Genomic DNA, 12938 nt, shown 5'->3' with positions numbered 1-12938 from the left:
TGCTTGATCTTCAGAGCATCCTGTGTGGGGCTGTCTGTGGGTTCTGCTCAAGTGCTTTATTCAGTATCAGATGCAAACCAGCAGCAGCTGATGAGGATGGTGGGATGATGATAACTGTGAGATTCTAGATGGGAATGGGACCGAGGGGCATCATTTGAGGGCTGCAACAGGCAGTGGGAAACCTGAATGCTGTGGCTTTTGCAGAGGTCTGAGTGTGATGAGATGCTCCTATCTGGGTGTCTCTGTTGTAAAGGAGCCTGGACCTGGCCCAGCTGAGCCCCACTGGGTGCTTTTAGTTGTGGTATGTTCTGAAATAGAAACCTCAGCCCCTTGGCTGAACGTGCTCCCTTTGTACCCATGCTTCAGTCCTCAGATTTATGAGCTCTTCTCCCCATCCTTCCTTCACTGAAGCAGATCTAACACTCAATGGCCAGGCCTGCTAAGCCCATTTAGTTAATCACTGGGCCCGGATGAAGGTCACCCTGGCAAACACTCATAATTCCTATTCCGCACTATAAATACACGTTTGAATCAGTCTCCCGGTGCTTCCATTACAGGGGATGGAAGAAGTGTAACAGCAGCCCTGCCATCCCTCCCTGCAGCCATGTGAGCCCATGTCCCAGCTCTGCTGCTTCAGCACAGCAATATTCTTCATCAATACCTCTATTTTATACCCTTAAAATGTTGGGGGAGCCTTGTTCTGGGCTTTAAATCATCCCATCCAGCTTTAAATCAGGTCCCTGGGATGTGATGGAAAGGGATAGCGCTGGAGTGGGGTCAGGGTGAAGCAGGGGTGTGTGTGTGTGGAGCTTGGGGCTTGGGAGCCCCTGTAGTGAGCAGTGCTGGACACTGATCCCTTCCTCTGTGCTTGGGGATGAGACCCTGTACCCTGGGCAGTTGGGAGTAGATGGTGCTGCCCAGAGGGGAGCAAAGCTTCTCATGGCAGTGGCCTGGGTTGTGTTTGCTGCGAGGCCAGAGCCTGAAAACATGAAACAAATTGATAGGATCCCAGCCTGGTTTGTGTTGGAAGGGACATTAAAGCTCCTCCAGCTCCAACCCCTACCACGGGCAGGGACCCCTTCCACTGGAGCAGCTGCTCCAAGCCCCTGTGTCCAACCTGGCCTTGAACACTGCCAGGGATGGGGCAGCCACAGCTTCTCTGGGCACCCTGTGCCAGCGCCTCAGCACCCTCCCAGGGAAGAGCTTCTGCCTAAGAGCTCATCTCAGTCTCCCCTCGGGCAGGTTCAAGCCATTCCCCTTGGCCTGTCCCTACAGGCCCTTGTCCCAAGCTCCTCTCCAGGTTCCAGTCCCGTTCCCGGTTTCCACACAGCCTCCCTGCAGGGATCTAATGGATACTCCCCCCATATTCCCACCCGTTCTTCGGCTCCGGGTCTCACACTCCCCCCACCGGGGAACCCCCAGCAGCCAGGCCGGAGGAGGCGGGGCCGTGCGGCGGAGGCGGGGCCGCGCTGCCGCAGCGCAGTTGCGGCGGGGCAGGCCGGGCCGGGGCAGGTTCCGCCATGGCGAGTCAGTCCCAAGGCATCCAGCAGCTGCTGCAGGCCGAGAAACGCGCCGCGGAGAAGGTGGCCGAGGCCCGCAAGAGTGAGTACGGCCTGGCCCGGCCCGGAGCTGGAGTGCGGGGGGGCCCGGCCGGGCCTAGCGCAGCGCGGCCGCCTTAGGCCCGGCTCGGAGCGGCCCAGCCGGGGGCGGTGGGTGCAGGGCCGCTGTGGGGAGGGGGAGCGGAGCCCGAGGGCAGCTCCGGGCCCTGTTGGGTGCCGCGGGCCCAGCGGCTCCCGGTGCTCGTCCCCGGTGCTCGGCACGGATCCGGCAGCCCTGAGGAGCCCCCGTCTGTGCGGGGCTCGGTGGCTCCTGCGGCCTCCCGAGCAGGAGAGCACCATGGAAACCTGTGCTCCAGGGCAGCGGGGATTTCCTTTTGGTGTGCGTGTGCTTATCGGTGCCTTCCTTTTAACTGCGTTTTGTTTCTTCTTGATGAATACAGTGTGCTTTCCTGGTGATAAGTAGAGGTTTTATAGAGCTGAGCGAGCTTTCCTATGGGCATCCAAGTTAGCTTTTTCTGCTGAGTGAGAGGAATTCAGGTTACAAAGGCCTCACCTTTACAAACTGTTCCAGGTTCAAACCCGTATTTGTTTGGTGTAATGAAGCTGCCCTGCCTTGCAGCTCTATCCCTGACAGCGTTGCAAGGAGTAGATGGTTGTAGCTTACCCTGATGATAGCCTTCAAAGGGAGAATGGGGTGGAAAGGCCAAGAGGGGAAGTGATGCAGTGGCCAGTTCTTCTGTGAGTCAAAGCTTAAGGCTTAATGTGCTTTCTGCTGTCCTCTTTGCAACTCTGAGGGGTTGCATGTGCCCTTGAGCAAGGCTAGACCTGCCATTGTCCAATGCATCCCCCGCCCCATAGACCCTCTTACTGCCTGAAGCTTGTTGCATGGTGAGCTTGGAGATGGCTTGTTGGCACAGGGGGTAACCTGAGGTTGGTAATGCCTCCTGCAGAAGGAGCTGTTGGAATAGCAAACGCTCTCATGGCTGCTGTTCACTGGGAGGAGAAATACTCTTGATACTTTCTCTTCTGTATTTCATTTGGCATGTTTTTTGCAAACAGGAAAGAATCGGAGGCTGAAGCAGGCCAAAGAAGAAGCCCAGGCAGAGATTGAGCAGTATCGTCTGCAGAGAGAGAAGGAGTTCAAGGCCAAGGAAGCAGCGGTTTGTTTTCTACCTCCTTCACTGTTACCAGTGCAGCCCCTTTAGTCTTGTGTTTGGGGTTACTTGCCCTGAGAGGAGCCCTCAGGGTGGAACATGTTGCTGGAGGAGTACTTCCCTAACTGCCTTCCTCTGATGCACTGCCACGTGCCATGGAAAAACCAGTGGGAATGAATCAGAGCGTGGTGTGTTACATCTCAACAGCCAGAGCTAGTGACTGGCAGGGAGTTAGCTTCATAAGCTCATGTACTGCCTGGTGCTTGATGGGTGGCAGCCTCCCAAAACCTGCTGTATGTAGCAGTGTCAGAAAACACCGAGTTTAATTTCCCCTGTGACAGGCTGTTTTCTACAACACTAGTGTGGTAGGGACACCTTGCCTCTCAGATGCTGCTCTCTTGGTGAAGCAGATGCAAGGCTGGTGTTCTGCTCAGCACAGTTCCCTGCTGTGTCCCAAGAGGTGTGTTTTCCTTCTGAGCAAGTGGAGGCATTCCTGGAAGGTGGGGAGCTGATATCCTTTACCAGCCGAGGCGGTTTCCACTGCCTGTGTGCCCCTGTCAATACTGAAGTCATTGGAAAATTGCCTGACAGTGTCCCCTCTGTCAATGTTCTGGTCAGCACAGTGCCACCTCCTCTCTTTGCCTGTCTTCATGCAGGAGAGCAAGATTAATCTTTCACAGTCCCTTGTTAGCTGGGTTCATTATAGAATCATGGAACAGTTAGGGTTGGAGAGGACCTTAAGCTCATCCAGTTCCAAACCCCCTGCCATGGCCAGGGACACCTCACACTAAACCATGGCACCAAAGGCTCTGTCCAACCTGGCCTTGAACGCTGGCAGGGACAGAGCATTCACAACTTCCCTGGGCAACCCGTGCCAGTGCCTCACCACCCTACAGTAAAGAACTTCCTCTTTATATCCAATCTAAACCTCTGCTGTTTAAGTTTCAACCTATTACCCCTTGTCCTGTCACTATAGTCATGGAATTATAGAATAGTTAGGGTTGGAGAGGACCTTAAGCTCATCCAGTTCCAAACCCCCTGCCATGGCCAGGGACACCTCACACTAAACCATAGCACCCAAGGCTCTGTCCAACCTGGCCTTGAACACTGCCAGGGAGGGTTCATTCACAACCTCCCTGGGCAACCCATTCCAGTGCCTCACCACCCGCACAGTGAAAAATTTCTTCCTTATATCCAATCTAAACCTCTGCTGTTTCAGTTTCAACCCGTTGCCCCTTGTCCTGTCTTTACAGTCCCTAAGAGTCCCTCCCCAGCATACTTACCAGCCCAATAGTGCCCAGTTAGGCATAGTACCAAGCAGTTTCAGGCTAATAATGTGGACTTTACTGCGTGTCAGCTGGTTTGGTTTTATATATCCTTCTCCAGAGATGGAAACTCTTTGAATGGCAGTCCCAGGGTGCTAGTCTCAGCATTCTTCTGTGCCTTTTTTTCCCCTCCACTTATAAAGGGAATTTGCTTTTCTGCCCTTGCTTATGGGTCAAGAAGAGTGTTGTAAGCTGTGAGAGTTTCTTTGCTGTGTGTATCACATGGCCCACAGTCCTTTTAGGAAGGGAGAGCTTTTTATAAAGGTTCTTCTGTGTTAGAAGCAGTGGGATGTGAAGACTGCACCTGAATTAAATCATAGGTGTCACTTGCCTGGAGCTCTCCAGTACAGCAGTGCCCAGGGGTTCCTAGTTCCAGGCACCAGTACAGCAGGGCCTTTTGTTTCAGGTGTTCTACAGAAGCTCATGCTCTAAACTGACAGATAATGAATAAAAGAGGACAAAAGGCAGGGGTTGTGTGTAAAACACAAGCTTGGACAAGTTCAGTGGGAAATCTGAACAGAGAATCCAACAGTACTTTTTTGGTTGCTGTTTTTTCAGTGTAGTTTTTCCCTCAGCAAAGATGAATGGTTGAGATGCACCACTGAGGCAGTCAGAAGAGCAAAATACAGAGCTAAGGATAATGATCTCCTTGTTGCATTACTCACATGTGAGCTTTATCTTTGCTGTTTTGTAGGCACTTGGATCTCATGGCAGCTGCACCACTGAAGTTGAGAAAGAGACCCAGGAAAAGATGAGTGTCATCCAGCAGAACTTCCAGAAGAACCGGGAGGTGGTCCTCTCCCAGCTCTTGTCTCTTGTGTGTGACATCAAACCTGAAATCCATGTGAATTACCGCATCAACGGGTAGTTGTGGGAGAAGGAATAAGCATACTGGGAATGGCTGAGCTTCAGGTGGAATGTACAGCTTTTAGCCATACCTTAAGTGTTCTTGTAAATGTGTTAAGTTATTTCAGTGCGTTGTTGGAGTTCTGTTTATTTCTCTCCTGACACTGATTTAGAGCTTAATCAAATATTAAATGGCCACGTCTCAAATCTGTGCTAAGTTATTATATATATATTTGAGTTGGCACATTAAAGCTCCCTTTTGATCTGGATAACATTCAGTGAGAGGTTCTGTTCTGCAAACAGAAAGGGGAGAGAGATGCTGGCCAGGTTTAAAAGGAGAGCCAGTGTCAGTAACCATTTGACCTGTGTAACTGTTTTCTTGTTGACCAAAATGCATTTCTCAGTGTGGTGTCAACCTTTGTAGAGGGGTTAAACCTTGTTCAGAACAATTCTCTGGCTGTGCAGTGCTGGCTGATAATTTTCAGGTGCTTGGATTTCTCTGTCTTGACTATCTTCTATATATCCTACTGTTAAGCTTGACTTACAAGTCTGACACCATGACACTTGGAAGTAAAACCACTTACTTAACTCCAAAGTCTCTAGTCAGTCTTGTTCCTGCTAACTTGTTCTGAGAGTCGTTGTGTTTCATGGGAGTGTGGGCTCTGCACAATGCCTCTCAAGTGTTGATAAAAGAAAGAGTAAGAGACACAGCAAATGTCTTTTGGTCGCAGCAGGTAAGTTAAAAACCCATTACAGAGCCTCCTCCTCTTGGCTTCAGTCTGATGCTTTACCTGCCAGCTCATTCTGAAAACCTTCAGGAACAAATGTTCTTGTGTCCATTAGGGGAAATAAAATGCTGCCAGTTCACTGGGATAGTTTGATAGCCAGGCACTGTGCAGTAATTATCCTTCCATTGATCAAACACCGGTCACTGCTTGTTATACCAAGGTCATACCATACCCTACAGCATCCTGCTATACAGCAGAAGTTTCATTTTTCAACAGTTTTATCCTCTCACCTGCAGAATATTAAGTGCAGGTTTGCCTTTTTAAGTCCAATTTAAGGCTTTTTGCAGGAAAGAGACCTCAGTCAGCACCTGATCAGACCCAAGTTGTGCACTTCAGGATCTATGCAAGAAACCTTCCTGATGCTGCTCCTCAGACAGGACATCCTATCTGCCCATAGGCTGGTAGTGTAGTACCAGAAAGCCCCCAGATCTCCAGAGTTTAATTGTGCTGGGGAGGAAGGAGAGCAGGATGGGAGAAAGTCATACCACAGAAATCAGTGTCTGCCTGCAGTCACACAGGGTGGTGGAATAACAGACTGCTGTGGTGTCTCCTGTTGTAATATATTAGTCTGGTGTAGTCCTGGAAGGATCACTTTAGCAGTTCAAACTATTAAAGGGGTTGTAAAATTGAAGCAAAAGCCTCCTGCAAAGTCAAACATTCCAGACTGGGGGGGGGGAAAGCCAGGTCAGTACAAAGAGAACAGGATCAAAGCTGTTTCAATCAGTCTAATCTAATGGAGAGAGATGCTGTGGCCTCATGAAGGGTTGCAGCCCTGCTAAATCTAGTCTGTCATTTGAAGAAGAAACATTGATTCCTGTTGAGAGCAGGTGCTCAGGCTCCTGCGTGATGCTCCTCAAAAAGTCCTTCTGGCTCCAGGCTGTAATTAGCAGATTCATCCTGTTTGAAGACATAACTGTCCAGAAAGAGCACAGTGCGTGCCCCACTTTCTCATACTGGTTCCTAAGTTTCCATTTAATGAGGTCTTTCTATCCTTAACAAAACACAAACCCTTCCCTGATGATTTCCTCTTGCCAAAGGTGGTGTGAATGAGGATGCTCCCTTTAGAAGATGCACAAGTTTCAGTGTGTTGCAAGAGTATCAGTTCTGTGTAATACTTCCCTGAAACTGAACTGTCCAGAGCTACCTGGCTTTGTAAGTCTGAACCAAACTGTTCTAGTTACTGCTGTACTGGAAGGCTTTTTGCAGTGTTGATGTTTTCTTTTAAGTTAAGATTCTTTCATATCACACCATAATGCTCTGGGAAAGGGAGACCTTCTCCTACCTTCTTGCATAAGCCAGACTAGGCCAGAGAAGCATGCAGCAGGGAATAGTCTTCTACTGACAAGAGGTGTGGAGTTGTACATGGGGCTTTTTGCCTCTGAAATCTGATTTTCTGCGATAAGAGTAAAACCATGAGTAAGCCCCAAGTACAAATCTGTCTCTGAATTGTCCTGCTACTGATCTGCCTCCATAATCCCTTGTAGATGTGGCCCATGTACCCAAGCCATAGCTTGCTCTGTACCTCCAAAAGGGCCAGAAGCTGCTTTGGGCACATGTACTGCTGTCTGGTTCCCTGTATGTGAGCTCTCATCCCTGGAAATAGCAGCTGATTGCCAGGATGCTCAGAGTCCTGGGGCTCTATAGAGGTAAGAAGCACTCAGGACTCCTGTCTTGTCTTGTTTGTACCATGTCTAGTGAGTGGCTGCTAATGCTGATTTCTCCTGACTAAAACTGCTTGTGAATAAGCACTTTCCTGGGATCAGTGGGGGCAGATTGGGATTTGCACAGTGTAGTTCAGCTCCAGTCACGTCTGTGTTTAGCAGCAGCAGTTTGGACTTGATTTCTGTGGAGTAAATGTAGAGATACAGACATTATTTATGTATTTATAGAGTTAATACTGCTCACTTTTAGAATACCCCATGGCAGGTGTGTCATCTGTACCAGCACCAGATGGACAAACGGCTTATTAACACCAGAACATGAGTGTCATCTGGATGGCTTAACAGGCAGCACAGGGTACAATTAGGACACACTTTTGTGCTGCTTGGAGCCACAGGTCAGTTTCTAAGGCTCATCCCTGCTGACAGGGCTTGATCCCCACTCACCTCTGGGCTGAAGGTCAGCATCTCCTCACTGTTGTCTGTTGAATCAAGGAGGTGAAGAGCAGTTAAAGAGCTCAAGGACCCCTTTGGGAAGCAGGGTGAGGAGAAATCACGGCCTCTGATCCCTGTTAGATCCAGCGCGTCTGCTCTGCCTGATGATGCTTGATAACTTTTGGTCAGCTCAGAGCCAGTATGGGTTTGATCCCCTGAGCATTTGTCGTAGTTTAATGCAAAAACATGAGAGAAAGGGCTGGTGATGAACAGGAGGGTTGAAATGTGTGTGCAGTGATAGCAGGGAAGTCCCTTCCCGGTCACTCACAGCCTGGGTGCTCCTGTGAGAAGCAAGGCAGTGCTGCTGCTGGAAGATTTACTCTGTGTGGGATGGCAAGGGAGAATACTTTCTTCTGCCTTTGATTCATGGGACTTCCTATGACATAAGAACAATCATTCATCAATTATTTTTATAGAAGCATTTTGTGTGATGTTTGACTAGGTTTGGTTGCTTTCAGAGAGTAATTTTCCACTCTAAAGACACCCCTACACCCTTTTCCTTTCCTCCTTTCCAGTGAAATAGAGGTGCGGAATCACTCACAACCTCAGGTGTGGAGTCCAGGAGGTTGGGAAATCTTTCCTTAACTGGAGAGCAATTGTGACTGCAGGGCTTCATCAGGAACTCCTCTGGCAGCTCCATTTGGACAGTGTCAGGACCACAGGAGGGGTCCCAGGGCTGTGGCTGCTGCTGCAGGTCAAGCAACCATTCCTTGTTCCGCCTTGTGGTGACAGGCTGCTAGACCATATGTAAACGAGACACTGAAGGTGTTCCAGTGTGTAAGTGCGAATTGGGCAACATTAAATTCCTCACTCTCCTGCCTTTGAGGTCCCTACACAATTCCTTATGATCTTTACTGGAGATGCTCTCTTGGCCGTTCTGCTGTAGCATCGTGCAGTCCCATCTGTAGGTTATAGGTAACTATGTTAAAAGATTCCTCTTCCCTTTGCCTGTATGAAACCTGCTCATTTTGAACTCTTTGTTTCTATTTTCCTCATCTGGAATCTTTCCCCCTTTTACCCAACATTGCTAGTTATTGCATTATTAAGAAAGACAAGCTGAGAATCCACTGATCCCAGCTGAGATTTTGGCTTCAAAGTATTAAGAGATGATCCAGACCCCTCAAGATCAGTGTTTTGTTGAACGAGTTCCCCAGCCTTATCCAGGAAAGGTGCAGTGTAATCATTCTCTGAGGATGAAAGAAGAAAGTATTAATTTCATGCAGAAAAGATTGTATCTCTGACTGACATAGGAATAGAAAATAAATAGCTATTAAATTACATTTGGCTGTCTCAATCTAGTAAAGCACCTTCTGGATCAATAGCTGAATCATTATCCAAGGCACATAGCAAGCTTCCCCTCTCCTCATTTGAGATGCAAGAAAGAGCTTTTTACATTACCATAATACAAAAGTATACTTTAAGTCTTCACAGGAAAAAGGCAGAAGTAAGTGGAATAAAACCCAAACCCCCACACTTTATTCCTTAAGTAAGTGTCATTTTTCATTTGAAATGTGTAATTTAGGGATATGGGGAAATGAAGGTTTTATATTCAATGACTGTCTGTCAGCATTGCTGAGCTGTCTGACAAACCCTAACCCAGAGTGTGTGACAGGAGACTTGGAGTGCAGGAAGAGATGGGAAGGGCAAGACAAGGCTTTCACCCACTTTGTTTTCCTAATTAAAGCTCACTGGGGAAGGATATATAAAAGGTGCTGGAGCAGCTCCCCACTGAATATGCAGTTTCATCAAAACAAAAGGAGATCTGCCTGTGCTGACTGCTGCTGAGCCACAGACAGGACGTGAGCAGGGAGAAACTGCAGCCATGTGCAGAATAAAGAAGGACTAAGGGATGTGTTATCAGCTTTTCCAGTACTGCAAGCCAGTGAAGTCTATCAAACCATGTAGTACATACAGAGAGAATATGGTCTTGGGAGCTGGATAGCAAAAAGCACACTAGAGAGCATACATGGCAGTATACATGGTTGGGGTTGGAGAAGCCCTTGAGATCATCCAGTTCCAACCCCTTGATAATATGATAGAGGATGAGGTTACCCCTGAGACAGGCAGCATCGGGGGTCACTGTCACTCAGGGAAAACAATTCAAGTGGTGGATGTAATTTTCCTTGGAATCAGGTTCTGTGTAATATATTAATTAATGCAGCATGATGGAGTGGGGAGTACGGTTACAGTGTGTCCAGAGCAGCAAGCTGGGGAGGGATACAGACAGGACAGAGGACTGAATCACAATTCAAAATGATCTTGATAAATGGGAGAAGAAATGATCTGAAGCCAACAGCAAAAGACTCCCTGAAGAGAAGTGTAACAATGAACTAAGGAAAGGTGAAACCAACCCCAAGAAATCAATATCCAATGCAGAAACTCTGAAACAAGGGTGAACTCCCCTGGACTCGGGGTGTTCTGGGTTGGAAACGAAGTCACTTCTGTACAATGTGTTGATACAAGGGTCGTGCGTGAGATGGAGCTGAGAATGAAGGCTGTGTGGTTGGGTTTTGGCAGCTGAGTTGTGGAGGGAAGGGGAAGTTCTCATTTAACAGGAAGGTGAAAGTGTCCCCTCATGAGACGGCTGCAGTGGGAGCTCATCACTTCCTTATCAGAGGGCAAGCGAGGAAAGGCAGGGAGACTTTGCAAACAGCTTTGCCATGTGTTAATGTAAGTAATGCCTCCTGGAGTGCAGAAGTCTGTGTTTTCATCCACTCATTTAATTGATTCTCATTTTGGTTTCGGGAAGAGCTCATTTGCAGACTGTCTTTTTTGACCAGGGTGTCAGTTGGAAGACCTTAGAACAGCCTTCTAGTACCTAAAGGGCTGCAGGAAACCTGGGGAGGGGCTTGGGACAAGGGCCTGTAGGGACAGGCCAAGGGGAATGGCTTGAACCTGCCCAAGAGAGGGGAGACTGAGCTGAGCTCTTAGGCAGAAGCTCTTCCCTGGGAGGGTGCTGAGGTGCTGGCGCAGGGTGCCCAGAGAAGCTGTGGCTGCCCCATCCCTGGCAGTGTTCAAGGGCAGGTTGGACACAGGGGCTTGGAGCAGCTGCTCCAGTGGAAGGTGTCCCTGCCCGTGGCAGGGGTTGGAGCTGGAGGAGCTTTAAGGTCCCTTCCAACACAAACCAGGCTGGGATTCTATGGGCTCTGTCAAACAAGCATTTCCAGTCTGCACTGGGATCCTGCCAGCATCATCCCTCTGTTTTGCCATCAAATCAATCCTTATTCTTGTGAGCCTTTACGTCACTCTCCACATTCCTTTCTCATTTACTGCTTGACTTCATATTTGCTGTTAGTTACAGTTCTGTCTCTTGGCTTTAAGAGGGTTAAATTTCTTATGCTGAAGTTTTGGTAGGGTCATCAACTGGTGGCTTGGGAGTGTTACAGACACAGCAAAAGGCATATGTGCAAATACAATAGCAGCTCATTGTCCAGCCCAAACCCAAACTGTGACGTTCATTGTTATATATCAACCAATGGATATTTTATAGACTGTTCTATGGGATCTGTGCCTACCAGATACCTGCTTGGATCAGGAAGGAACCTGGTAGGATCTCACCTAACAGAAGAAAAGGATCAAGATTATGCCCCAAATCAGGGGCTGAGCATGAGGCTCGATGACTGCTGAGCTCAGGGAGAGTCAAGCTGGGAGACCTTGGCTCCTTAGAGCCCAACCTGCAGACCCATTGTCTCCTTTGGGCCAGAGCTGCAAGTTCAGAGAGGTGCTTAGGTGGAAAACCATCTCAGAAGAACAACTGGAAACCCTTGCGGTGGGTTTAGCTGCGGTGGAGCTTCCTCCTTTGTTACATGGATAAGTGTGAAGCAGATGCTTTGAAAACCTTCAGAGACAAAGCCTGTCAGTCTAAAGGTTTCCAAAGCTTTAACAGTGGGGGCTTCTTGCTGCTCCAGAGCAGCAAAACAGGGATTGCTTTAAACTTGGGATAAGTTTCCCCCCCATTACCCATCTCCGACGAGCAGGATCGTTCTGCCTGTGCTATGGGATGAGGTATGGATGCCAAGACCAGCCCATCCACGCACATCTTGCTGAGCCAGAGGTGTGCACTGTACATGCTGCAGGTGGTTATGAATGTGGCTTTTAAGCTTATTGCCCCCACAGAGCTTTGCCTCGGGCCTTTCCTTGCAGGGAGCTGACTGGGCTCTTTCGAAGCACTTTGGTCCTCACATTCTCCTGCATCAGGATCCTTGTGTGGGTGAGAAAAGGAGGAACCGAAGCCAAAGCTTTTCATGAGGAGCGTTTGCAACAGAACCTGTGGTTTTGCATGGGCGGGGGTTTGAGCTGGAGACAGCAGCAGGAAGCTCTATCTGATTTTCTCAACACCTGGACCATGTTACTGTGCAAGGCGCCAGTTTCCAGTGTAATGAGATCCCATGTGGGTTAAATGGCTTTGGAGCCAGCTCTAGTCCCATTCCTGGTGCAATGAACACATGGCTCAGCAATGTCTGAAATTCACCCCTACAAGAGGAGAACGGTGTTTCCTCTGGGAAGTGAGCACAGGCACTGCAAGCAGCTGCTTTCTTTTCTTGTTAAGCCATTTGCCAGCACCAGCAGTCACCAGGATCACCAATTCCCTCCATTCCCAGCCTCCATGGATCCTCTGGCTTCTGGCAAGCCATGAAACCAGAATTCCCAGGCTGATGAGCCGTTTCCCCTGCGGTGTCTCTCAGTGTTGTCTCTTCACATGAACACAAATGACTTCTCCAGCACGTGAAGCTGTCCTGGTGGCTCTGTCTGACCCTGCTGCTTTGAGTCCAGCATCCAGAGAGGGAACTCACACCCATCCTCTGTACCAGCACAGCCTCCTGCTTGAGGAGGGTGCAGTTCTAACCCTGTGTGCTCTTCCTGCTTCTCTGTGCTTTAACATCACCTATTGCTAGGTACACAGTGACCCCTTTCAGCCTTGAGGTCTTTGTTCACCTCATTTCTCCAGCCCCCGCACTGATGCTTGACTTTGACTCTGTTGGCAGCAGCCAATCTGATGCAACCTCGAGAGTCCTGCCCAGCTGATGGAGGAGGAGAAGCCTTCTGCCTGTGCCACTTCACCTCTTCACTGCCTTTAGGCTGCAGCTCTGGACCCCAACCCCATGGAGGTGAG

General features: G+C 49.1%; 1 protein-coding gene across 1 annotated transcript; it reads left to right on the top strand.

Moving 5' to 3' along the window:
* The first annotated feature begins 1463 nt into the window (after positions 1 to 1463).
* On the top strand, positions 1464 to 5479 carry ATP6V1G1 (ATPase H+ transporting V1 subunit G1). Its single transcript, XM_034067958.1, has 3 exons — positions 1464 to 1602; positions 2619 to 2719; positions 4733 to 5479. The coding sequence occupies exons 1-3, from the start codon at positions 1521 to 1523 to the stop codon at positions 4904 to 4906; spliced, it is 357 nt and encodes a 118-aa protein (XP_033923849.1). The 5' UTR covers positions 1464 to 1520; the 3' UTR covers positions 4907 to 5479.
* Positions 5480 to 12938: the final 7459 nt, after the last annotated feature.

The sequence above is a fragment of the Melopsittacus undulatus genome, chromosome 11 (genome assembly GCF_012275295.1).
Source record: "Melopsittacus undulatus isolate bMelUnd1 chromosome 11, bMelUnd1.mat.Z, whole genome shotgun sequence".
Classification (NCBI taxonomy): domain Eukaryota; kingdom Metazoa; phylum Chordata; class Aves; order Psittaciformes; family Psittaculidae; genus Melopsittacus; species Melopsittacus undulatus.
The sequence above is the reverse complement of the archived record's forward strand: the minus strand, read 5'-3'. Positions and strand labels throughout refer to the sequence as shown.

Coding starts and splice junctions, on each gene's coding strand:
- ATP6V1G1 (XM_034067958.1), top strand. CDS start 1,521: ATGGCGAGTCAGTCCCAAGGCATCCAGCAGCTGCTGCAGGCCGAGAAA. Junction 1,603..2,618: donor GGTGGCCGAGGCCCGCAAGA/GTGAGTACGGCC, acceptor TTTTGCAAACAG/GAAAGAATCGGAGGCTGAAG. Junction 2,720..4,732: donor TCAAGGCCAAGGAAGCAGCG/GTTTGTTTTCTA, acceptor GCTGTTTTGTAG/GCACTTGGATCTCATGGCAG.